We start from the raw sequence: 27,877 nt of genomic DNA on the forward strand, positions 1-27,877 counted from the left end.
TGAAATTTTAATAAATGAAAATGTTTGGCAAATGTGCAATCTGTCACCTATTTTATTCACTAATTCATAAATCGACGATCTAGTTATGAAGGGGAAAGATGAAATTCTCTTAGGGATTAAAATAGGATCTAGTGTATCATTAAATACTCTGTTATACGCTGATGGCCAGATCATTATACATGAAATAGGACATAATTGAGAAAGAGCAGTATCTAAATCGAGCCAAACAGCAGTATATTACAATTAAACTATACCTGCAAGTAAAACAAATGTAATGGTATTCAAAGGAAACCATCCAGTCAGATCGAGAATAATGAAGATTAGATAATATTAGGACAAGTAATCCACTTCAGTTATCTGGGATGTGATATTAGTTTTAACTATGACAAAGACATTGAGAGAAGGTTATTAAGTGTCAAGCTATTTGCGGAACAATTGGAAGAACTCCAGGAAGAAAAACAAGAAAAGAAACACAAATGAAATTCTATAAAGTTATGGCTGTACCTACTCTTGTATATGGTTAAGAATCATGGACAGTAACAGAAAAAGAAAAATCACGTTTACAATCACTAGAGATGAAGTACATGAAATATGTAAGGGGGTGTAATGAAATTGATAAAATAAGGAATGAAACAATAAGATGAGATATAAAAATCTTTTCAGTTAATGACAAGATAGGAGAGAACAGAATGAAATGGAAGTATCATGTTGGCAGAACGACAGAAAACAGATAATGAATCAACGGTCGGAGAGAACTAGGGAGACCTAGTAAGAGATGGATGGATGGATGGATGGATGGATGGAGAGAGAGAGAGAGAGAGAGAGAGAGGAATAGGTGTTTACAGTACCGAATCAAGTCGAAACCAGAGAGGGTAGTAATGTTTAACATTGGGGTCTGTGGTGAAGTTAGCGTTCAAAATTATCCCAAAGGTCCTCCATTGGTTCAGGTAGGAACTCTGTGCAGGTTAGTCCATTTCAGGAATTTTATCATCGACAAGCTGTTGCCTCACGGATGCTGCTTTATGACAGAGTGCATCGGCATGCTGCCACAAACAATCACAATTGGCCTGATCACATTTTGTTCTTTTATGACAGTAAAGCGGTTTTAGCACATATGAGTGATCTTAAGAACAGTATCTTGATACGAAAGTAACGTGTCAAGTTGTCATCTAGCATACACGGTGGCCAATTAAAATACTGTCGTCCACAGTGTGTACAGACTGACTAGGTGTGAAAGCCGTTTGCCTTAAACAACTCCCGTATCTGAAACTACTTCTAACTGGTTAGGCCCAACTACACTATGTGATCAAAAGTATCCGTACACCTGGCTGAAAATGACTTACAAGTTCGTGGTGCCCTCCATCGGTAATTCTGGAATTAAATATGGTGTTGGCCTACCCTTAGCATTGATGACAGCTTCTGCTCTTGCAAACATACGTCTAGTCAGCTGCTGGAAGGTTTCTTTGGAAATAGGAGCCCATTCTTCGAAAATTGCTGCACTGAGAAGAGGTATCGATGTCGGTCGGTGAGGCCTGGCAAGAAGTCGCCGTCCCAAACCTTCCCGAAGGTGCTCTATGGGATTCAGGCCAGTACATTACAGGGATGTTATTGTCGTGTAACCTTCCGCCACAGGTCGTGCATTATGAATAGGTGCTTGACCGTATTGAAAGATGCAATCGCCATCCCTGAATTGCTCTTCAACAGTGGGAAGCAAGAAGATGCTTATAACATCAATGTAGGCTTGTGCTACGATAGTGCCACGCAAAACAACAAGGGGTGCAAGCCCTCTCCATGAAAAACACGGCCTCACCATAACACCACCGCCTCCAAATTTTACTGTTGGCACTACACACGCTGGCAGATAACTTTCACCGGGCATTCGCCATATCCACACCCTTCCGTTTGATCGCCACATTGTGTACCGTGATTCGTCACCCCACTCAACGTTTTTCCACTGTTCAATCGTCCAATGTTTACGCTCCTTACACCAAGTGAGGCGTCGTTTTGCATATACCGGCGTGCTTATGAACAGCCGCTCGAACATGAAATCCAGGTTTTCTCACCTCCCGCCTAACTGTCATAGTACTTGCAGTGGATCGTGATGCAGTTTGAAATTGCTGTGTGATGGTCTGGATGGATGTCTGCCTATTACACATTACGACCCTCTTTAAATGTCGGCGATCTCTGTCAGTCAACAGACGACGTCGGCCTGTACGCTTTTGTGCTGTACGTGTCCCTTCACGTTTCCACTTTACTATCATATCGGAAACAGTCAGTGGACCTAGGGATGTTTAGGAGTGTGCAGATCTCGCGTACAGACGTATGACAAGTTGCACCTAATCACATGACAACGTTCGAAGTTCGTGAGTTCCGCAGAGCGCCCCATTCTGTTCTCTCACCATGTCTAATGACTACTGAGGTCGCTGATGTGGAGTACCTGGCAGTAGGTGGCAGCACAATGCTCCTAATATGAAAGACGTATGTTTCTGTGGATGTCCGCATACTTTTGATCACGTAGTGTACCTTCAAGAAATCCATACACGACATACTTCTTCGGTATTCTTCCATGATGTCCGCATATGGTATGGTTTAACTAACGGAGCCATTTGTGACTTAGTGAGGAACGGCAGTAATGCACGTAAAAGTCTTCCCACCTTCTAGTCTCATAGTACAGGGAAAAGTTGCAAAGACGTCAGCCGCTGCTACACAATACTTCTTCGGTCGTTTATTCTGCTACTTTCAACCCATTAAAGAGACACTAACAACAACACAAGAGAGATGACATTACTGTTAGCCCAGATGTCCGTACCTGTTTTAATGATTTAATCCGCATAAGACAATTTTAAACCATAGCGGAATGTCATTATCAAATTGATCGATCGTCTGTCATCATCATTAAATAATTGTACCATAGAACAAGGAATATTATTCATTTTGTGTGTACTACTGGATACTATATGCAAGTTCAAAAACATTTCTTTCATCGTGGTTTTCTGCCATTCGTCACAGGTTACAACCAGGAATGCTGATACGCTGATACGTCTTACTCTCGGCAGTTCCAGTTCTAACACAAATCCTTCAAAGGAAAATAACACAGAAACGAAATAAACATCTCTGAACAAAGGATTTGACAGTTTTACATATAAAAAAGTGGCTCTGACACTATGGGACTTAACATTTGAGGTCATCAGTCCCCTAGAACTTAGAACTACTTAAACCTAACTAACCTAAGAACAGCACACACATCCATGCCCGAGGCAGGATTCGAACCTGCGACCGTAGCGGTCACGCGGTTCCAGACTGAAGCGCCTAGAACCGCTCGGCCACACCGGCCGGCAGTTTTACATAAGAAAAAGCGGTAAAACTTAATTATTCTAAGCGTTATGTTGAGAACTGCGCTTAAGTTTATTGCCAAAAAAAATTTTCTTCAGTGTTCCTTGCTAGTTTTTTTTTTAACAGAATGGTGTTATTACTTTGCCGTTCTTAAATCTTACAGATTTCAAGAAATATATTAGACGGATTGAGACAAGGTTAAACTTTTCCCGTTTGGCCGCTTTTTATCTCACTTGGGCTCAACAGATTACAAGTGTTATCTGTGGTCACGCCTAAGCCGCGTGATAAAGCGTATATCTGAAAAGGAAAACGTTGTCTCAGCCTACTTGTCGCATTTAAAGAAAAACTGCAGCAACCTGCAGAATTTTTCATACATTTGCATAAAATGCTGCCCAGTTTTCTGTTATCTCTTAATTCTCAAGGTATAACTTTCCCAAGAAAGTCCATTTGTAAAAGTCTCGTACAGCACTGTATAAGAGGCACGAGACACAGAATTTTATGCAGATAGACACGAGCCTTGTTTCACACAAAATGGCTACCGCATGTCCCATCGAGTCCCATAGAAATTTAATTTGTTGTGCGTTCATATAGTAATCAACTTTTTCAACAAAAGTGGTTTTCCATTTTGGTCAGCACAAATAATGTCATCACATCTTTCAAGTGGTGGTCCAAAAGCGTCGGTTTATTTCCCCTTACAAGAAAAACGATTTTTAAAACGGGAATTTTACGCGCTCATTCGATAGAGGGGCCCCAAACTAGTCTACAGCGATGTTCGTTTCATCCATATGTATTAACGTGAACGTTAAATCACAATGAATATCTAGCACTACAGCAGCGACTGAGCAGCGCTGCCGCATGGCGGTAGCAGAAAGCGCGGGACAGGGCGCTACCGAGTCGCTTCTCATTCCTCGTGTTTCAGTGTTACTGTTAATACATATGGATAAAACTAATATAGCACCAGACTAATCTGGGACCGCTCTGTCGAATGGGCACACTAAATTCCGCTTTAAAATAATGTTGCTCGTAACGGAAAACAAACTGACGCTCTTCGTCACATGATAAAGTGAAGGACAGTATTTTTTTGGCCTGATTCCAGTTACACGTTGCAAAAATGAAATTGCAGGTATCTGCCGAAATGTCAGAGAAATTTAACCCGACGACTCGTAAGAGGGACATCCTGTATATACCGTATTTAGTTACAGTTGTATACTGTGTATTGAACCGGGGACCTAGAAACGACGGAGAGACTTCGTCCCGGCATAGCCCTCAGTGGTTCACAACCCCACAACAGGCCACAGCAGTCCACTCGCCCCACCACCGCCCCACACCGAACCCAGGTTTATAGTGCGGTTTTGTCCCAGTGGACCCCCCCCCCCCCCCCCCTCCCCACTTCACCGCCCTCCTAGGAATGTCTCAGACCAGACGTGTGTAACCCCAAATGTCTGTGTGGTAGAGTAACTGAGGTGTACGTGTACGTGGAGACAGTGTTTGCGCAGCAGGCGCCGACATAGTGTAACTGATATGAAGATGGTATCTGTTCTATCTTCATAAAGTTAAGGCTAACCGACCATTGACCTTCTTCTTGTGTGCGGATGGACACGTATTGCCAGAACTCTTACGGTATTTTTTGGTAAAGTTGTCGAATGTCCTCCAGAGGGACTGCCTGCCAAATTCTGTCCAGCTGGTGTGTCAGATCGTCAAAATCCCTAGCTGGCTGGAGGGTCCTGCACATGTTGTTGTAGTGGTCTTCAGTCCTGAGATTGGTTTGATGCAGCTCTCCATGCTGCTCTATCCTGTGCAAGCTTCTTCATCTCCCAGTACCTACTGCAAGCTACATCCTTCTGAATCTGCTTAGTGTATTCATCTCTTGGCCTTCCTCTACGATTCTTACCCTCCACGCTGCCCTCCGATACTAAATTAGTGATCCCTTGATGCCTTAGAACAGAACATGTCCTATCAACCGATCCCTTCTTCTAGTCGTATTCAATACCTCCTCATTAGTTATGTCATCTACCCATCTAATCTTCACCATTCTTTGGTAGCACCACATTTCGAAAACTTCTATTCTCTTCTTGTCCAAACTATTTATCGTCCACGTTTCACTTCCATACATGGCTACTCTCCAACAAATACTTTCTGAAACGACTTCCTCATACTTAAATCTATACCCAAAAAATGGTTCAAATGGCTCTGAGCACTATGGGACTTAACATCTGAGCTCATCAATCCCCTAGTACTCAGAACTACTTAAACCTAACTAACCTAAGGACATCACACACGTCCATGCCCGAGGGATGATTCGAACTTGCGACTGTAGCAGTCGCCCGGTTCCGGACTGAAGCGCCTAGATCCGCTCGGCCACCGCGGCCGGCTAAATCTATACTCGATGTTAACAAATTTCTCTTCTTCAGAAACGCTTTCCTTGCCATTGCCAGTCTACATTTTATACCCTCTCTACTTCGGCCATCATCAGTTATTTTGCTCCCAAATAGCAAAACTCCTTTACTACTTTAAGTGTCTCATTTCCTAATCTAATTCCCTCAGCATCACCCGACTTAATTCGACTACATTCCATTATCCTCGTTTTGCTTTTGTTAATGTTCATCTTATATCCTCCTTTCAAGACAGTGTCCATTCCGTTCAACTGCTCTTCCAAGTCCTTTGCTGTCTCTGACAGAATTGCAATGTCATCGGCGAACCTCAAAGTTTTTATTTCTTCTCCATGGATTTTAATACCTACTCCGAATTTTTCTTTTGTTTCCTTCACTGCTGGTCCTGCACATAATGTTCCAAATGTAATCACATGGGGAGAGATCCGGCGACTCTGCTAACCAAGGCAGGGCTTGGCTAACAGAAATGCAAGCAGTAGAAACTCTCGCCGCGCATTATTACGACAGAATTGAAAATTCACTTTCAAAAATCTAGCCTCATTCGGGTTTTAGGTGCAACAAGCATGTTTTCTGTGAATTCTTTTCGCGCCACATATATGATTCAAACTCAGTTCGAAGCAGGAGTCATCACTGAAGGTAATTGTATTCGTCAATCAGATTCCTGGCCGAAGACGTCTCTGGAGATTCTCCTTACAGCGGTGAAATACCAACCAGACTGCCGCCCGTCATTCGGCCCGACAACCATGATTGATGGTCTGGCGTGGCTCTTTATTTCATGGCACGATCCCTTTGTCATCCATGGCACGCTTACGGCACAGCGGTACAGCGGCCATATCCTATGCCCCGTTTTGTTACTCTTCATGGCAAGCCATCCTGGGCTTACACTTAGAAAAGACAATGCCTGCCCGCATACGACGAGTGTCTCTACTGCTTGTCTTCGTAATTGCCATGCCCAACCTTGGCCAGCAATGTTGTCGGATATCTCCTCAGTTGAGAACGTTTGGAGCATTACGCGCAGGGCCCTCCAACCAGCTCAGGACAATGACGATCTAATGCCCGAATTGGACAGAATTTGGCACCATATCCCTAAGGACGATATCCAACAACATTACCAATCAATACCAAGCCAAATAACTGCTTGCATAAGGGCCAGAGATGGACGAAAGCGTTATTGACCTGCTTAGTTTCTATCGAACAACTCATCCAATTTTCCTGAAATTGTAATCATTTGTTTTTCTGTACTTGTATAACACATCTATCGATATCCGACTCTTTCGGCTAATTCCTTTGTGGTGCATCAGTTTTCGTTCAAGAAATGGTTCAACTGGCTCTGAGCACTATGGGACTTCACATCTGATGTCATCAGTCCCCTAGAACTCAGAACTACTTAAACCTAACTAACCTAAGGACATCACACACATCCATGCCCGAGGCACCGTAGCAGTCGCGCGGTTACGGACTGAAGCACCTAGAACCGCTCGGCCATATCGGCCAGCCGGATTTCCCTCAACTGGAAGGGTTTTGTCGATGGTTTTTGCACCAGACAATCACAGTTATGAGAATTCTGTCATCCGTCGTCATTACGTTTAATAGAACTAGCTTCATCAAGCTGCATAATCGTTATCTATGGGCAACAGACAGTCCTCGGGTAGTAGTTGAGGCATCTCTCCAGCATCAAAGTGTGGGCAGGGATTCTTGGCGACCAAATACTTGCACCGGTTATTAATCCACAGCCCCTCGACGGTGGAACGTACCTGGACTCTCTGTGAAATACGCTACCTGGGCTAGTTGAGAATGTACCTTTGGCAATACTACAGGTTATGTGGTTTCTGCATGATAGAGCACCACCCCACTTCCACATTACAGTTCGCCGACACCTCAACACCATCTTCCCCGGATGCTCGATAGAACGCGAAGGCCCTTTACCATGGAATGCTAGATTATCGCACTTAAACCCTTTTGATTTTTATCTACAGGGGGTTTGGAAAGCGTTGTGTAGGCTGAAGCAGTTCCTGATGTGCAGACCCTTCAGCAGCGTGTTCACGACGCTTCTGACGCTATTCGGAGAAAGGCCGAAACGTGCGAAAGAGTGCGGCAATCTATGATGCAATGTGCATGGCATCCAGTGAAGGTCACTTAGAACACTTAGTTTTGTACTGTATTCCAGGACAATTTGTTGTCCATTTCTGGACACATGCTCATAGGATCTTTTCATGGCATTATCTTTCTACTAGCTAACAAAAGACGCCATGTTGTCCTGACCTATCTCGATGCAGAGCATGTGCAACCGATACACTGGCCAGCCCATTCTCCAGATCTGTCACCCATTGAAAACATCTGGCCGTGGATTGCCGAGAGATGGCACACCACAACTCGCAGGCTCTACGGTTGACGAACTCGTGACATAGAGTTGAATTAGCTGGAATGACGTGACCACACATGTCACCTGAGCTCAGTTCTACTCGATACCAGCTAGATTAGAAGCACTGTTTTTACAAGAGTTGGCAGCACCCTGCAGTATCTGATCGTAAGGATCGGGACACCTGTTCGTGGACACTAACATGTGGCGCAGCAGCCCTTCGCTTGTACGATGACTTGAACTCTGCTGGGGACGCTTTCATCGAGGCCTGTGCATGTCTGAAGAAGAAACACAGTAGATTCTTCCTCAGGAGCTGAAACCAGAGGAAGTACTGATGTTGGACGCTGGGGCCTGCAGCGAATTCGACGTACTAACCCATCCCAAAGGCGTCCCATTTGGTTCAGGTCGTGACTCTGGGCAACCAGACGACTTCAGGAATGTTGTTGTCCACAAACCACTGCCTCAAAGATGTTAGTGTCTGAGAGAGTGCATTGCTATGTTGATACAGTCATCGTCTACGAGCTGTTCTGCAGAAAACATCCCGCACAATACCACCTGCAGCGTACTTCACAGTTGGCACTACAGATTATTGCCCGTAACATTCTCTATCCAAGAATTTGCCAAACCAATCCACTTCCTTCGGTTTTCCAAAGGGTATAGCGTGATTCATTATTCCAAACTACTCGATTCACGTCATCCATCGTCCATTGACGCCGCCGTTTACATCACCTCAGGTGTCGCGCCTTCGATTACTACCGCAGGCCCCATGGAAGGGCAGAAGAGTCACTCCCATAGCATAATACTTCTCCCATCAGTCTGAGTCCGTCGCGCGGCACCTTTCGAGCCGCCACTCACCTCATTGACGGCATTTGTGGAGAAGACCGTCGACCTAGTGTAGCAGAAATGTGACTCACCTGAAGAGCCGACTCGTTTCCACTGATCGAAGGTCGAATCCTTATGGTCCCGTACCCACTGCAATCATAATTGACGATGTCATCGGCTCAACATGTGAACACATAGGGGTGGTCTGCTGCGGAGCTCCATGGTCAACAACGTACAATTAACGGTGTGCTCCTAAAAACTTGTGCGTGCACCAGCATTGTGCTCTTTCGGCAGAGATGTCACAGATCGCCATCTATCCTACTTTATCGAGCAGACAAGCCTCCGAACCCCACGTTCTGTGAAGAGTTATGAACGTCCAACCATTTAGCGCATAGTGATAGTTTCACTGTCCTTCTACCTCTTTTCACAAATGCTCACGGCAGTAGCACGTGAAAATCCGACCAGCTTCGAGTTTTCGAGATATTCGTTCACAGGTTCGGCATAAGAATAATCTCACCTTTGGCAAAGTCACTCATATCAATGGATTTCCTCATATGCAACCCATATCTTCGCTAGAGTGATCTCATGTACGTATTTGCTCCGCTTGCATACTACCGTTACCGCGTCTTGTGCCCTCAACTCCAACAGGCCGCATCCAGTGGTCCTAATGTCTTGACTTATCAGTATAAATGGGACTGAGGTGATAAGGAGAAGGATTTGGGAGTAATACTGAGAAGGATCGAGAAAGTGCATATAGGTGACAGGATGCTGCAGTTATAAATGTTGGGTTATAGTCTGGAATGAAAGAAGTACGGTAGTTTATAGTTGATAGGATGGGTGGATCTCAGAAATGACTTCATGTTCAGGGAGGGGAATTCATTTGTACAGGGTGACAAACTGTTACTGAACTAAGTGAAAAAGACGTAAATTAGACACAAACTATGGCGTGCACACACTTTATTCAACATGTAAATGTCACTACAGATATTCGGATTTAAGTTATGACATGTTCCATATGCCTCCCATCACTGGCGATGATGTGAAGACGAATAAGGAAGTTCTGCGTGACCCACTGAAGTGTCGGAACATCGCTGACCTTCTGAATGGCTGTTTTCAGCTCAGAAATGGTTTTGGGGTTACTGCTGTACACTTTGTCTTTACTATACCCCACAAAAACGAGTCACATGTGTTCAAACCTGGAGAATATGGTGGCCAACAAAAATCCTTGCCAGTGGCCTCTGGGCACCCCGGAGTCAGAATGTGGTCCCCAAAGTGCTCTTCCAGGACATCAAACACTCTCTTGCTTCGGTGGGGTCGAGCTCCATCTTGCATGAACCACATCTTGTCGAAATCACTTTGGAAAATAGAGATGAAATCATCTTCCAAAATCTACATCTCCATCTACATCTACATTTATACTCCGCAAGCCACCCAACGGTGTGTGGCGGAGGGCACTTTACGTGCCACTGTCTTTACCTCCCTTTCCTGTTCCAGTCGCGTATGGTTCGCGGGACGAACGACTGCCGGAAAGCCTCCGTGCGCGATCGAATCTCTCTAATTTTACATTCGTGATCTCCTCGGGAGGTGTAAGTAGGGGGAAGCAACATATTAGATACCTCATCCTCTCGAAACCTGTACAGCAAGCTACACCGCGATGCAGAGCGCCTCTCTTGCAGAGTCTGCCACTTGAGTTTGCTAAACATCTCCGTAAAGCTATCACGCTTACCAAATAACCCTGTGACGAAACGCGCCACTCTTCTTTGGATCTTCTCTATCTCATCCGTCTACCCGATCTGGTACGGATCCCACACTGATGAGCAATACTCAAGTATAGGTCGAACGAGTGTTTTGTATGCCACCTCCTTTGTTGATGGACTACATTTTCTAAGGACTCTCCCAATGAATCTCAACCTGGCACCCGCCTTACCAACAATTAATTTTATATGATCATTCCACTTCAAATCGTTCCGCACGCATATTCCCAGATATTTTACAGAAGTAACTGCTACCAGTGTTTGTTCCGCTATCATATAATCATACAATAAAGGATCCTTCTTTCTATGTATTCGCAATACATTACATTTGTCTATGTTAAGGGTCAGTGGCCACTCCCGGCACCAAGTGCCTATCCGCTGCAGATCTTCCTGCATTTCGCTACAGTTTTCTAATGCTGCAACTTCTGTGTATACTACAGCATCATCCGCGAAAAGCCGCATGGAACTACCGACACTATCTACTTGGTCATTTATATATATTGTGAAAAGCAATGGTCCCATACCACTCCCCATGGCACGCCAGAGGTTACTTTAACGTCTGTAGACGTCTCTCCATTGAGAACAAAATGCTGTGTTCTGTTTGCTAAAAACTCTTCAATCCAGCCACACAGCTGGTCTGATATTCCGTACGCTCTTACTTTGTTTATCAGGCGACAGTGCGGAACTGTACCGAACGCCTTCCGGAAGTCAAGGAAAATAGCATCTACCTGGGAGCCTGTATCTAATATTTTCTGGGTCTCATGAACAAATAAAGCGAGTTGGGTCTCACACGATCGCTGTTTCCGGAATCCATGTTGATTCCTACAGAGTAGATTCTGGGTTTCCAGAAACGACATGATACGCGAGCAAAAAACATGTTCTAAAATTCTACAACAGATCGACGTCAGAGATATAGGTCTATAGTTTTTCGCATCTACTCGACGACCCTTCTTGAAGACTGGGACTACCTGTGCTCTTTTCCAATCATTTGGAACCTTCCGTTCCTCTAGAGACTTGCGGTACCGTTTGATTGTCACTGTACCATCAAGGAATTCACACTAGTTATTCCATGATTGGACATTGCACACCACACAGTCATCCGTTGAGGACGAAGAGACTTCTCGATCGCGAAATGCGGATTCTCAGTCGCCAATTTTGTTTTTTGATGAACCCATCGAAATGAAAGGGGGCTTCGTCGCTAAGCCGAACAATGCATGCGGATACTAAATCCCGCCATGTCCTGCGACAAACTGTGCAATCTGAACGTCCTCACCGTTCAGAAGTTACGTCGGTTTTATTTCATATAGTTCAATAACTGTCACCCTGTTAAGTACCCAGGGAAACGGCAAGGAGCTGGTCAGTACCTGATAAAGCTGTTTCAAGAAAAAAAAAAACAGGCCTTTCTGTGTAAACAGTGCCACACTTTTACTCACGTACAGGTTGCGGAGGATGCTTTGTCGACGCTGCCGCGGCTGCGCTCCCTGAGCCTTTCCAACAACGAGCTGACGTTCCTACTCCCGAACTCGATCGCAGCCAACGCGGCGCTGGAGGCGCTGGACCTCTCCAGCAACCCGCTGGTGCTGCCCTCCATCGGGCCGTTCCTGCGCTCCTCGTCTCTGCGCGAGCTGAACCTCGCCGTGTGCAGTCTGCGCCGCTTCACGCCGGACAGCTTCACGCAGCTGCCTTCGCTGCGGAGCCTCGATATCTCCTTCAACTCCTTCTCGCAGCTGTCTCCGGAGGCCGTGCAGCCGTTCACCAACCTCAGCTGGCTCAGCGTGGACGCCGACGCTCTCTCCGAGGACGCTTTGGCCTCCCTGCAAGCCAACGGCGTCGAAGTAGATGTGTTCGAATTAATGAACAGCACAGGAGACATTACGCTGCCTGAAAATCAGGATGACGGCGGAGGAGGTGAGCACATGTCCTGATGCATACGATCTCTTTAGAGCTCTGCAAAGTGTAGAACATCACACAACTATACACGTCTACATCTACATCTACATCTACATGGATACTCTGCAAATCACATTTATGTGCCTGGTAGAAGGTTCATCGAACCACCTTCACAATTCCCTATTATTCCAATTTCCTATAGCGGGCGGAAAGAATGCACACCTATATCTTTCCGTACGAGCTCTGATTTCCCTTATTTTATCGTGGTGATCGTTTCTCCCTATGTAGGTCGGTGTCAACAAAATATTTTCGCATTCGGAGGAGAAAGCTGGTGATTGGAATTTCGTGAGAAGATTCTGTCGGAACGAAAAACGTCTTTCTTTTAATGGTGTCCAGTCCAAATCCTGTATCATTTCTGTGAGACTCTCTCCCATATTTCGCGATAATACAAAACATGCTGCCTTTCTCTGAACTTTTTCGATGTACTCCGTCACTCCTATCTGGTAAGGATCCCACACCGCGCAGCAGTATTCTAAAAGAGGACGTACAAGCGTAGCGTAGGCAGTCTCCTTAGTAGGTCTGTTACATTTTCTAAGTGTGCTGGAAATAAAACGCAGTCTTCGGTTTGCCGTCCCCACAACATTTTCAATATGTTCCTTCCAATGTAAGTAGTTCATAATTATAATACCCAGGTATTTAGTTGAATTTACGGCTTTTAGATTAGACTGATTTATCGTGTAACCGAAGTTTAACGAGTTCCTTTTGGCACTCATGTGGATGACCTCTCACTTTTCGTTATTTAAGGTCAACTGCCACTTTTCTCACCATTCCGATATCTTTTCTAAATCGTTTTGCAGTTTGTTTTGATCTTCTGATGACTTTATTAGTCGCTAAACGACAGCGTCATCTGCAAACAACTGAAGACGGCTGCTCAGATTGTCTCCTAACAAGGAACAGCAAAGGGCCTATAACACTACCGTGGGGAACGCCAGAAATCACTTCTGTTTTACTTGATGGCTTCCCGTCAATTACTACGAACTGTGACCTCTCTGGCAGGAAATCACAGATCCAGTCACATGGCTGAGACGATATTCCATAAGCACGCAATTTTACTACGAGCTGCTTGTGTGGAACAGTGTCAAAAGCCTTCCGGAAATCCAGAAATACGTACTCGATCTGAAATCCCTTGTCATTAGCACTCAGCACTTCATGTCAATAAAGGGCTAGTTGTGTTTCACAAGAACGATGTTTTCTAATCCCATTTTGACTGTGTGTCAATAGACCGTTTTCTTCGAAGTAATTCATACTGCATATCGACGTTAACGATATGGGCCTGTGGGACAAAAAGTTAGTCATCCAAATGAAATCTCACACTAACGCGGACTGGCACACCTACGCTGCACCCGCTGCTCCAGGCAGCCCCAGATATTTCCTTACGATTAAGTTACGGTGATTAACTGGTGAGCCGAAATGCGAATGAAAGCCTAAATATTGCCCAAGCTAGTAAACTATGGCCTATGAAAACAGCCATCATCGTCTTGGAAGACTGGAGCATCCAAAGCACAGTTATCGTGAAAATGTAGAAGAAATGACAACACTTGAAGAACACTGAAATTATTTTCGTTCTTGTTTACGGTTGCCCGAATGAATGGACCCAAGTCACGGCAATAAAACCAATGCTAAAACATTACAGAAACATATCTGGCACGAACTAAGCCACCCGCACACTGTATATTTAACACCTCAATGGGCCGCCTATGCACTCGGCGCCTTGCTTCACCTGAAAAGAGGCAAAACTGCGATTCGTAAGACCACACTACACGCCTCAAGCCAGCTTTTGAAAAGTTTCTGTAATGTTTCTGTCATTGAAGACGTGCAGATTGTTTTTGCCACTGTAAGCAATGTCCTTTTGCTAGGAGCCCTGCCACAAATACCTATTACATGCAGTTGCCTTCGCAGTATTCACTCGAAAACTGGTTGAGATGGGCCTACATTCACTGACAGCAGCAATTCGGGCCGGTTTTGGAACCGATAGTCACCGACAAGGTGAGACACTTGTCTCTGAACGCTGTCGACTAGGTTCTTTTTACAACCAGCGTTCTTACGCCATATTTCACGATTGCGAGTGGTACAGCATTCCTTGTAGACACTTTGGACAATCCAGGTTGATACACCAACAAATCGGGCAACTTCATTCCACGGGTGGTCCTGGACACGTCCAAACACGGTATTCTATTTTTGCCATTCTGTCAGGCCTCCAAGTCGAGCCGTATTACTTCACTAATCCCATACAACCGACTAGCACATACAGAACACTCCGTTGTGAGTACGTATGCAGGAGCAGATGGTCCCATGGCCACCTGGTTGTTGTCCTATACAGTTTATAGCCCTCCAACGATACTAGCGTGTTCTTCTAAGGTGGCGAATAATCTTTTGTCTTGTGTGTTATAATGTTTCGCAAATGATAGACATAATGATCTGTGACGTGTACTAATACTAGTTAAGGCTCAAACTGCTTTGTCATGCTTTAATGTAAATATACATGTACTTATGAGCACTTCAGTTAGAGACAACTAGGTAGTAGCATGTACGAAACTGTCACCCTAACAAATGCGGCGATTTCGATGTATGGGGTGGGGGAATGGAAGAGGGAAGGGTAGCAACTCGTGTTACTTCCACGATGAAACACGGAATAGTTTTGAGATTTGACGAGAAATGGCTCTGAGTTTGAGTACACTTGTATAGAGACAAATTCATTACAGTTCTCGGCTTTCTTGAAATTAATAGTGAACTGACATGTCTGTCTAGCTAGTAGGAGGCGACACTGATTTCCAATTTTTTAAGCGGCGATATAGGGCAGGTGCTATCTTGTCTCTCGCTGGAGACGTCTTTGAACGGGAAACAATCCTGATCAACGAGCCTACAATCACCACTCAAATGTCATGCATCTTTGAGGAAGTTTGATCCACAAGTTGTTCCACGATGTCTCTAACGCGAACATTAGAGACCTGAGACCCACTGAAGCACCCTGATCCCAGCACAGTTCGGTAAACCCATGCTGACCCAGTTCAGAAGCGATAGAGTGGTGCATACCCTTCTGAAGAAACAGATCGCGTGGAGGACTGCTGTAAGAGAACGCGGACAGTGGGTTTCTGCATCTACTGGCCGGTCACAGATGAGGGCATCGGTTGTTGTTGTCCAGTATTACATGTTGCTGTTGTTGTTGTTGTTGTTGTTGTTGTTGTTGTCTTCAGTCCAAAGAGTGGTTCGACGCAGCTCTCCAAGCTGCTCTATCCTGTGCAAGCCTCTTCATCTCCAAGTATCTATTGCAATCTACATTCTTCTGAATCTGCTTACTATATATTCATCTCTTGGTCTCCCTCTATGATATTTACCCCCCCCCCCCCACATGCCTCCCTCCAGTACTAAACTGGTGATCCCTTGATGTCTCAGAATGTGTCCTACAAACTGATCACTTCTTCCACTCAGGTTGTGCCACAAATTTCTTTTCTTCCATAGTCTGTTCAGTACCTCCTCATGAGCTACGTGATCCGTCAATCTAATCTTCAGCATTCTTCTGTAGCTCCTCATTTCAAAAGCTTCTATTCTCTTTTTGCCTAAACTGTTTATCGTCTATGGTTCACTTCCATACGTGGTTACACTCCAAACAAATACTTTCAGAAAAGGCTTCATGACACTTAAATCTACACTCAGTGTTAAAAAAATTCTCTTCTTCAGAAAAGCTTTCGATGCCTTGCCTACATTTTGTATCCTCTCTACTTCGACGATCGTCAGTTATTTTGCTTATCATATAGCAAAACTCATCTACTACTTTAAACATCTCATTTTCTAATCTAATTCCTTCAGCATCACCTGATTTAATTCGAGTACATACTAATTTACTTGTTTTGCTTTTGTTGATGTTTATCTTACACCGTACATTCTGTTTCACTGCCGTTCAGAGTCCTTCGCTGTCACTGAATTACAATGTCATCGCAAACATCAAAGTTTTTATTTCTTATCCCTGGACTTTAATACCTGCTCCAAATTTTTCTTTTGTTTCCTTTACTGCTTGCTCAATATACAAACTGAATACCATCGGGGATAGGCTACAACCCTGTCTAATTCCCTTTCCAACCACTGCTTCCCTTTCGCGCCCATCAACTCTTATAACTGACATCTGGTTTCTGTACAAATTGTAAATAGCCTTTCTCTCCCTCTATTTTACCCCTGCCACCATTAAAATTTAGAGGTTATTCCAATCAACCTCGTCAAAAATTTTCTCTAGATCTACAAATGCTATAAACGTGTGGGTGCCTTTCTTAACCTACCTTCTAGGAGAAATCGTAGAATCAGTATTGCCTCATGTGTTTCTATATTTCTCTGGAATGCAAACTGAGCTTCCCCTAGGTCGACGTCTACCAGTTTTCCATTTGTCAGTAAGGAATTCGTGTTAACATTTTGCAGTCGTGGCTTATTAAGCTGATAGTTCAGTAATTTTCACACTCGTCAGCACCTACTTTCTTTGGAATTGAGATTATGATATTTTTCTTGAAATCTGAGGGTATTTCCCCCGTCTCATACATCTTGTTCACCAGATGCAAGGGCTTTTTCGAGGCTGGCTCTCCCAAGACTGGGTAGTCATCGGATGTCACTGGATGCGTGATCGGTCGTCAGTTGCCAAAGTCGATGCGTTGCCTTGATAGAAACAGGTTCCTCACGCCCCAGATTCAAACAGTGCGCTTTCTAATCAAAAGTAGACCGTCGATCGCCAGTACGGATCTGCAGAGGCGATGTAACGTCCTCTCGTCAAACACTTGTGGTCGTCCCGTACGACGATCTACGCTTGCGGAAACATCGTCTATGGAATATTAAAAATCCACCTCACAGTCTGTTAACCGTGGACAAACCATATTACGCTCTAACCACAAAATTCGAATATCATATACGCCACATCTTCAAATGGGACAGTCATTCCTGTGACTTTTGGCTCCTCATTACAGTTCGGCTACCTGCCTGCTGCACTTTGGCCCTTCTATTTGCTGTTGTAATCCGCTGTGGTAGACTCATATAATCAGTGTGTCAAGGTAGAGGGAATTTAGTAGGGAATTTCAACGAGTTATACGTAGTACACCGTTGAAATGGTGAAATGGAAAAAGCCAGTGACTGCTGTCCTCATAATTGCAGTGCTCCCAGCAATTAGTCGGACTCACTCAATGAATACAGTACACCAGCATCGCACGCATTGCATAGACTTTGTTCGACTGCCACTCCTGGGGCCAGTACAAGTCCTGCTGGCTTGTCAGTCACGTGACAAACCGAATTACTGTACTAGCCATTGTGGCAGAGATGCTCTCGCCAACACGGCTCCTGAGTGGATTTAAAATCGTATCTTCTTGCGTGCACACACTACACTACTGGCCATTAAAATTGCTACACCACGAAGATGACGTGCTACAGACGCGAAAGTTAACCGACATGAAGAAGATGCTGTGATATGCAAATAATTAGCTTTTCAGAGCATTCACACAATGTTGGTGCCGGTGGGGACACCTACAACGTGTTGACATGAGGAAAGTTTCCAACCGATTTCTCATACACAAACAGGAGTTGACCGGCGTTGCCTGGTGAAACGTTGTTGTGATGCCTCGTGTAAGGAGGAGAAATGCGTAACATCACGTTTCCGACTTTGATAAAGGTCGGATTGTAGCCTATCGCGATTGCTGTTTATCGTATCGCGACATTGCTGCTCGCGTTGGTCGAGATCCAATGACTGTTAGGAGAATATGGGATCGGTGCGTTCAGGAGGGTAATACGGAACGCCGTGCTGGATCCCAACGGCCTCGTGTCACTAGCAGTGGAGATGACAGGCATCTTATCCGCATGGCTGTAACGGATCCTGCAGCGACGTCTCGATCCCTGAGTCAACACTTGGGGACGTTTGCAAGCCAACAACCATCTGCACGAACAGTTCGAGGACGTTAGCAGCAGCATGGACTATCAGCTCGGAGACCATAGCTGCGGTTACCCTTGACGCTGCATTACAGACAGAAGCGCCTGCGATGGTGTACTCAACGACGAACGTGGGTGCACGAATGGCGAAACGTCATTTTTTCGGATGAATCCAGGTTCTGTTTACAGCATCATGATGGTCGCATCCGTGTTTGGCGACATAGCGGTGAACGCACATTGGAAGCGTGTATTCGTCATCGCCATATTCTCGTATCACCCGGCGTGATGGTATGGGGTGCCATTGGTTACACGTCTCGGTCACCTCTTGTTCGCATTGACGGCACTTTGAACAGTGGACGTTACATTTCAGATGTGTTACGACCCGTGCCTCTGCCCTTCATTCGATCCCTGCGAAATCCTACATTTCAGCAGGATAATGCAGGACCGCATGTTGCAGGTCCTGCACGGGCCTTTCTGGATACATAAAATGTTCGACTGCTGCCCTGGCCAGCACATTCTCCAGATCTCTCACCAATGAAAACGTCTGGTCAATGGTGGCCGAGAAACTGGCCCGTCATAATACGCCAATCACTACTCTTGATGAACTGTGGTATCGTGTTGAAGCTGCATGGGCAGCTGTACTTGTACACGCCATCCAGGCTCTGTTTGACTCAATGCCCAGGCGTATCAAGGCCGTTATTACGGCCAGAGGTGGTTGTTCTGGGTACGGATTTCTCAGGATCTATGCACCCAAATTGCGTGGAAATGTAATCACATGTCAGTTCTAGTATAATATAGTTGTCCAATGTACACCCGTTTATCATCTGCATTTCTTCTTGGTGTAGCAATTTTAATGGCCAGTAGTGTATTTGATCAAAAGCACTCAGACATTGCTATGTAAAGCGGAACCTGCCAGTATAAAAGAAAGTGGGGAGTATTTTGTTATCAGCGGAGAGGGAATAACAGCAGAAAGGGTCAGTCGCGAGAGCTCAGTGACTTCGAACGTGGACTACCGGTAGTAATTGGGTGTCACCTGAATAAAAAATCCATGAGGGACACCTAAACCCTTCTACAGATGCCCTGGTCGACTGTTGGTGGTGTGATTGAATTGGAAACGCGAAGGGACAAGCACAGAAAAAACATGATCAGGCAGACCTCATCTACTGACGGTTAAGGGCCGCCGGTCACTGCAGAGAACGGTCGTGCAAAATCGTATGAAATCAGCAGAAGGAATCACTCTTTAGGTCTAAAGTGCTACCAGCAACCTAACTAGCGTAGTGATTGTGCGTGGAGAGTTAAGAGTGGTTTACAGTGGTCGAGAAGAGCCTCATAAGCCAAGCATTTCTGCAGTCAGTGCTAAGCGACGCTTCACCTTATAGACGTAGAGAATGAGGGGGGAGGAGGCGGTGAGGCATAAGGAGGAGGAGGAGTAGGTGAACTGAGAGGGGGCAAGGAGATGAAGAACTGAGAGAGGGAAGAGAAGGAGGTTGGGATGTGTATCCCATTCCCATGCATGCGAAGCATTACCGGGTTCACTAGTTTACAACTAAATGTATTTACATTGGAAAATATTTAAATCTTTTGAGTTATAGCGCTGTCTTGATGCGAGTTCCTGACGAGTGACATACTCGTCACTCGGCTTAAATGTCTCCTTCGCTATTACCGATCACAGAAGCGACGCCGAATACAGATAACAAGTATTTGATATTTTGTGTGTACAGCGAGGTACCTGGCCCTCCTGGACAACGACTACCCTTACGACGAGGACAGCATTGGCGAGGATTATGCGGTGCCGAAGAACGTCGACGTCGCCTATGATTCAGATAGCCAGACCCAGTGGGTCGCAGATCAGCTACAAACGGGTAAGCACTTTTCGTTGCCAGGGGTTAACTGAGCAATTCAGGCGTCATGTTCCTCCTAATGGTACATCGGACTAGGTGCTTCGGTCTGTTCAGAGTTTGACCAGTTTCAAGCGGCAGCACTTTCGTCCCGACCACGAGTTTGCCAGAAGACAGCCCCCCACGACATCAGAAACCAGAAAGGCGTGTTGCTCTAGCTCACTGGACGGGGTAGACCTAGGCGGCTGTAGTGTTTGTGCTCCAGTTATCTATAAGTCGTTGTCGTGGCCTTCAGTCCGAGTATTGATTTGATGTAGCTCTCCAAGCTACTCTATTTACTCTTTGAAAATCTCTTCATCTCTACGTAACTACTGCAAGCTACATCCATTTTAACGTGCGTACTATATTTAGACCTTGGCCCCACACTTCTCTCTAGTACGAAAATGACGATTTTTTGAGGCCTCAGAGTATATCCTAATGACAAATCCTTTCTTTTAGTCAAACTGTGCCATAAGTTTCTTTTTTCTCCAATTCCGTTCACAACCTCAACCTAGTTATCCGATCTGGCCATGTAATCTTCAACATCCTTTTATAACAAACTTCGTAAGCTTCTCTTCTCTTTTTGTCTGAGCTGCGTATCGTCTACATCTCACTTGGACAATGCTACATCCAGACAAAAGATTCCTAACGATTCATTTTTTCAAAAACACCTTGTTTGCTATTGGCAGTCTGCAGTTTATATTGCCTCTGCTTCTGCCATCGTCAGTTATTTTTCGATGCACGTAATAACACACATCAACTATTTTTAGCATCTCATTCCCTAATTTAATTCTTTCAGTTCGGCTGATTTAATTCGACTATATTCATGTACTGTCTCTGACAGATTCATAACCCTTTTCAAGATACTATACAGTCCGTTCAACAACTCTTCCCAGTCCTTTGCCATTTCGGACTGAATAACTGTCTTCGATAATCCTCAGACTTTTTATTTTTTCCTTCATAAAGTTTGATTGCCTTTCCAGGTTTTTCTTTGGTTTCGTCCGCTTGAAATCACACACTTCGATTTGCACTGTTACGCATTTCTATCTTTCTGTCTGAGTAGTCCATTAATTACACGTTTCGATCTCTCTACCGTTGTACCTGAGTAGTCCATTAGTTGAGCTACGGCTCTCTCAAAGTTAATTCAGTGTGAGTTAAATGGTTCAAATGGCTCTGAGCACTATGGGACTTAACATCTGGAGTCATCAGTCCCCTAGAACTTAGAACTACTTAAACCTAACTAACCTAAGGACATCACACGCATCCATGCCCGAGGCAGGATTCGAACCTGCGACAGTAGCAGTCGCGCGGTTCCGGACTGAAGGGTCTAGAACCGCTCGGCCACCGCGGCCGGCTAGTGTGAGTTAAGTTCGGCGCTTCTGTCATTTGCAGTCGCACAACTATATACTCAGAATTTAAATACCTCAAAGAGTCGCTGAACAGACATGGTAAGCGTGCACACGTCGATGAGAAATTTCAATTAAATCCACAGAAATTAAAAGAAATGCGCATTTGGCTGAGGCCTTCCGTCGGTTAGACCGGCCGTCTGGTGCAAGTCTTTGTAGTTGACGCTCTTCGGCGATTTTCGCGTCGATGAGGATGAAATGATGACGAAGATAACACAATACCCTGTCACCGAGCGGAAAAATTGCGGCCCGTCCACCGAAGTTAAGCGCTGCTGGGTTGGGCTAGCACTTGGATGGGTGACCATCCAGTCTGCCGAGCGTTGTTGGCAAGCGGGGTGCACTCAGCCATTGTGAGGCAAACTGAGGAGCTACTTGATTCAAAAGTAGCGGTTCCGGTCTCGTAAACTGACATACGGGCAGGGGAGCGGTGTGCTGACCACATGTCCATCTATATCCGCATCCAATGACGCCTGTGGGCTGAGGATGACACGGCGGCCGGTCAGTATCGTTGAGCCTTCGTGGCCTGTTCGGGCGGATTTTAGTAGTTTTAGTCCGGGAATCGAACCCGGACCCTTCGCATAGCATTCTACTGCGCTCATCACTCAGCCATGGAGGCGGGAAACCCAGAGAAACTCCGTCCATGTTTAATAGGTTGTGGTATCACGAATTTTGATATACCTGATGTCATCATAATATAAACTTCCAATGAAGATCAAATGATTATAAAAAATACTCGCGACTTATTGCACTCGTGTCATATATGAGTATATCAAACGTACTCCAGACAATCACTTGCCTGGTTGCGTACTTCGACGCAACCGCATGCTTCGCATTCCTAAGCTACACCACAGGCCAGCTCTAAATGATTGCAGCGATTAAAAACGGCTGTAACTATTTCATGGATAGCAATACATCGACAAGAATTATAGGGAATACAAACGAAACTTGAAATTGTTATACGCATTTTAAAGGTGCCTTGTATGATTCCCCTTTGCTACATGGATAGCATCTAAGCGATAATCCATTTCACGACACACATTCTCAAGCATAAGTGGAGTCACCGATGCGAAAGCATAAAAACGCGCCTTATGAGTCCTAGCATTGTTTCTGGCAGTGGATGTGAGGTCAGGAGATCTCGGTTGCCAAGAGCAGAAGGCAGCGTCGTCAAGTCCAGTACAACCGACACAACGACTTAGAAGATGTTGATTTTAAAATGCGCGAACCTCAATACCCCAATGAGAGGGGGCACCATTTTGCTGAACCACGTAATCTGTAGAATTCACTTTAAGCTATGTTACCAGCCATTGCTCAAGCACGTCCATATAAATGTTTGTTTACTCAGAGCTCAGTAAACAAAAACGAACTGTACAACCTTTGTTTCTTCGAACTGCCGATGCCATCTGGAAACCTTTGTTGGTTGATTTGGTGGAGGGAACTAAACAGCGATGTCTTAGGTCCCATCGGTTTAGGGAAGGATGGAGGAGGAAGTCGACTGTGCCCTTTCAAAGGAACCATCCTGGCATTTACCTGGTGATTTAGGGAAATCACGGAAACCCTAAATCAGGATGGCTGGACGCGGATTCTGAACCGTTGTCCTCCCGAATGCTAGTCCAGGGTGCTAACAACTACGTTACCTCCCTCGGTATCTGTCAACCCTGCTGGCATATACAGGTGCTTGATTATATCGCCGACGAAATCTTCTCCACACTATGATGACAGATCGACCATAGCTAAATTCTAATACACAAAATGTTCAAAAGTGTGTGAAATCTTATTGGACTTGACTGCTGAGGTCATCAGTCCCTAAGCTTACACACTACTTAAACTAAATTATCCTAAGGACAAACACACACACCCATGAAACTTCCTGGCAGATTAAAACTGTGTGCCCGACCGAGACTCGAACTCGGGACCTTTGCCTTTCGCGGGCAAGTGCTCTACCAACTGAGCTACCGAAGCACGACTCACGCCCGGTACTCACAGCTTTAATTCTGCCAGTATCTCGTCTCCTACATTCCAAACTTTACAGAAGCTCTTCTGCGAACCTGCAGAACTAGCACTCCTGAAAGAAAGGATATAGCGGAGACATGGCTTAGCCACAGCCTTGGGGATGTTTCCAGAATGAGATTTTCACTCCGCAGCGGAGGTTCGCAGAAGAGCTTCTGTAAAGTTTGGAAGGTAGGAGACGAGATTTTGGCAGAATTAAAGCTGTGAGTACCGGGCGTGAGTCGTGCTTCGGTAGCTCAGTTGATCAGTCTGCTTTCGGCTGCGGTGGGGCGAGGACGTCCGCAGCGCCCCGCCGTGCGCGACCGTGAGCGCTTGCTTGTGTTTACCTTCTCGCGGCGCGAGTTGTATTTCTTCCAAGTTCAGTGCGATTATGGCCCACACATGGCGCCACGATACGATCAAAATTACTTTCCAACCCGATCACGCGCGTCCTCGAGCCTATGAAATAGAACAGTTCATACGCGACGATCTACGTTTAGATCCGGCGACTGTCGTCGGAATACATTTTTCTATAACGGCGAGCGTGGTTTATGTTAAAATGACCAGTGCAGAGGTCTGCGCGACAGTGGTTTCTAAATACTCGAACTCTCTCCGATTCAAACATTCTGACGGGCATATCGGTGCAGTGACGGTGGATCATGCAGGCATGGGCCTAAGGACTGTAAGGGTTTTTGAGCTCCCCTTCGAGGTCCCAGAGGAAGTTGTCAAGGACGCCTTCCGACCATATGGCAATGTTATCAGCCACGTTGCAGAAAAGTGGCAAACTTTCTCGACGTATAAGGTCTACAATGGTGTGCGCCAAATTAAACTTGAGCTCAAGAAACATGTGCCGTCCTATTTGAACATCGGTGGCTGTCGTGCAATCATCATGTACGACGGTCAACCGCGTACCTGTTCCGGATGTGGGCAGGAAGGCCATGTTCGATCGAGCTGCTTACAACGTAGAATTACGCAGATACCAGTGGGAGACTCCGTTTCCCCGACGGGGACGACAATCCTGCCCCTCACGTACGCTCAGACGACGATGCGCACCATAGTTGAGGACGAAACGGGCGATCAGACACATCCATCGCCGCCAGAAGTACCAAGGGAGGAAGAGGAAGGACCCTCGGTGCCAACCCATATGTCTCCCCCTCCACAGCAACAACAGCAGCAACAGTCCCACGGACTCCAGACGCCACATACCATTCAGAACGCGATGGACGTGGACGCGAACATTGTCCCGACCGCGGCTTTCCTAGCTGAAGGTGATACGACGCTGGATTGCCTCCCACATTCGGATACGGATGTCCACGTTCGAAAGCAACGTTCGCCCCGACGACGCAAGCGACGTCGGCGGACGCCTTCTGACGATTGCCTCCTACACACGGCCGGTCAAGAAGGTGACATCTCATCAGACAGCATGGATGCTGCGCCTGCTGAGGATCTAAGTGGTGTAGACGGTTCACTTGCCCATACTACGAGTGCCGAGTTACTTCTTGCACCACAGACGCGGCGGGTCGCGTCGATGGATGGCGATCCGTCTACCTCTACCAAAGACGACGTACGTGAGAGAGATTTAGGTGCCGATCAGCCACACAGCATCGTGTTGCACCCACTGTGGTCGGACGATGTTGAGGAACTTCCTGAAGAGGGCACGGGTGACAGGGGAGGGGGCGGCATTGGGGATGCCACTACTAGCGTGAACGACTCATAATTTGTAACGGGTTTGGTGGGTCCGGCGTCTCTTGCGGTTAGCTTTTATTGCCATGGCGTCTACCCTAGGTGAAGAGGCTAGGCATCACACCTTTCGCCTTGCCACAATCAATATCAACGCGATAAGGGCACCACACAAACTGACAATGCTACAACGCATGCTTGGTGCGGCGGACATCGACGTGGCCCTCTTACAGGAAGTATGTGTCGCTAGTTTCCCTGACTTCTACGGATATACCGCCCACATCTCCCACGCCTCTTCTACCGACTGTGGTGTGGCTGTTCTGCTACGGGACGGTTTGGCGGCTACGGACGTACTGTACTTACCGAGTGCAAGAGCCATGGCAGTAACTGTCAACGGTGTACGACTCATCAATGTATATGCCCCTTCAGGATCAGGGAGACGGAGAGATCGGGCCCGCTTTTTTTCGGAAGATATTACGCGTCTATTTATGGGCCACATAGACGATATGGTGATCGGAGGAGATTTTAACTGTACATTATCTCCATCTGATCAGCAGCCACATCACGTCCCGTGTGCGGAATTGGAAATGCTAGTGCGTGACCTCCACCTGATTGACACGTGGCGCCACATCCATGGCCCGGCTCCTGGTTACACCCATTATACAAGCCATTCATCAAGTCGGTTGGACAGGATTTACGTCACAAGCACCCTTTCGACGGCGACGAGAGGAGCAGAGCTCTGGCCCACTGCATTCACCGACCACACAGCCTATATTTGCACCATTGCCCTCAAACCTGCACGTGTGTGGCGCAGTAGGCCCCCCTGGAAACTGAACGTCGCCCATCTGGACGAGCCGGCATGTAAAGGTGCTGTCGAAGAGTCGTGGAACGCGTCCTTACGGCGTCGTGGTCGTTACCGATCGACCCTCAGTTGGTGGATTGAATGTGCGAAGCCTGCTCTTAGACGCACCTTCATGGCTTACGGCCGGGACGCAGCGGCATGGAGGAGGAGCACGGAAAACTTTTATTACACCGTCCTCCGGGAATGTCTTGCTATGGAGCCCTCACCTGACAGGCAGATCACAGTCAATCGCGCGAAAGCGCAGCTCGTCTCCTTAGCACGCCATCATTTACAAGGCGCTGTTATACGGTCGCGTGCTCCAGACATGATACAATCAGAAAGGCCATCTATGCACCACGTGCTCATGGAACGCAGGAGGCGCCGTAGGGCACTGGTAACCGACATGATAACCGACGACGGTCGACATGTGGTAGAACAAGCAGATATAGCAGAAGCCTTCTATGGGCATTATGCTCAACTTTATTCAGCAGTGCTCCCTGAAATGGCGACGGTAGACACCGTTTCAGCACATGTCCACGGTACAGTTCCACCAGACATGGTACCGACTTTACTGGGAGAAGTGACAGAAGAGGAAGTGCTCGACGCCATTGGTAAAGGTGCTCCCCATAAATCACCAGGAATCGATGGGTTACCATTAGAGTTCTATCGAGCCTTTAAACAACTGTTGCTACCGTGTTTGATTGAAATTTGCCAGGAATTGATGTCCCCGGGTATAACATTGCCTGCGCCATTCTTGGAAGGTCTGATTGTCCCCATCCATAAGCCGAAGGGACGGAATCATGTCCGCGACTATCGTCCCTTAACGTTATTGAACAGCGACTTCAAGATCTTTTCGAGGCTGCTATCAGAACGTATTCGCGGCACACTATTGCACGTCTTGTCCGGCGATCAGACGTCCTTGGGGGGACCCAACAACATCAGAACTGCGTTATGTCGTTACAGAGATCTCATCTCCCTTGCACGGGTGAGACGTTTGCCGGCTGCCCTCGCGTCTATCGACTTTAGCCAGGCTTTTGACCGTGTGGGCCACACTTTCCTCACGGCCGTTCTACGGCGCATGGAATACCCCGACCCCTTTATCACAGTGTTGACACGCCTACTACATGGTGCAACTTCTCGAGTTCTTGTCAATGGAAGACTGACGGCACCCATGCCGATCCGCCGATCAGTACGACAGGGATGTCCATTATCAACATTGTTCTTTGCATTGGCCTTAGAACCCTTGTTGTGTGGTCTCCGAGACAGGCTCACTGGGATACAGTTCGGCGGCTCCATCTATCGCTGCACCGCATATGCGGATGATTTGATGATCGTCATACGAGGAGCTGACGATATGGCCGCGGCTTTGGACTGAATTGCAACCTACGGTACAGCTTCTGGTAGCGAAATCAACGTTGACAAGTCCGTCGCCTTGAGCATCGGGATTGGGCTACCGCAGGAACACATTGCCCCCTTACGCTTCAGTGATACTGTACGCTGCTTGGGCTTAGATTTCATGAACGACATGCGACGCGCGACGACGCTCAATTATCGACGCCTTCTTAACCAAATTCGGGCCGGAATTGC

General features: G+C 46.3%; 1 protein-coding gene across 2 annotated transcripts in view; it reads left to right on the top strand.

Annotated features, from left to right (window-relative positions):
- Positions 1 to 27,877, top strand: part of LOC126198615 (uncharacterized) — a 48,247-nt gene that overhangs the window by 11,192 nt on the left and 9,178 nt on the right. The window contains exons 3-4 of one of the 2 annotated variants that reach the window (XM_049935068.1): positions 12,098 to 12,566; positions 20,222 to 20,362. In XM_049935068.1, coding sequence (XP_049791025.1) covers positions 12,098 to 12,566; positions 20,222 to 20,362 — 610 coding nt within the window. The remainder of the gene's footprint in view (positions 1 to 12,097; positions 12,567 to 20,221; positions 20,363 to 27,877) is intronic. The other variant, XM_049935069.1, reaches the window with a different exon arrangement.

Source organism: Schistocerca nitens, chromosome 8 (assembly GCF_023898315.1).
Source record: "Schistocerca nitens isolate TAMUIC-IGC-003100 chromosome 8, iqSchNite1.1, whole genome shotgun sequence".
Lineage (NCBI taxonomy): Eukaryota > Metazoa > Arthropoda > Insecta > Orthoptera > Acrididae > Schistocerca > Schistocerca nitens.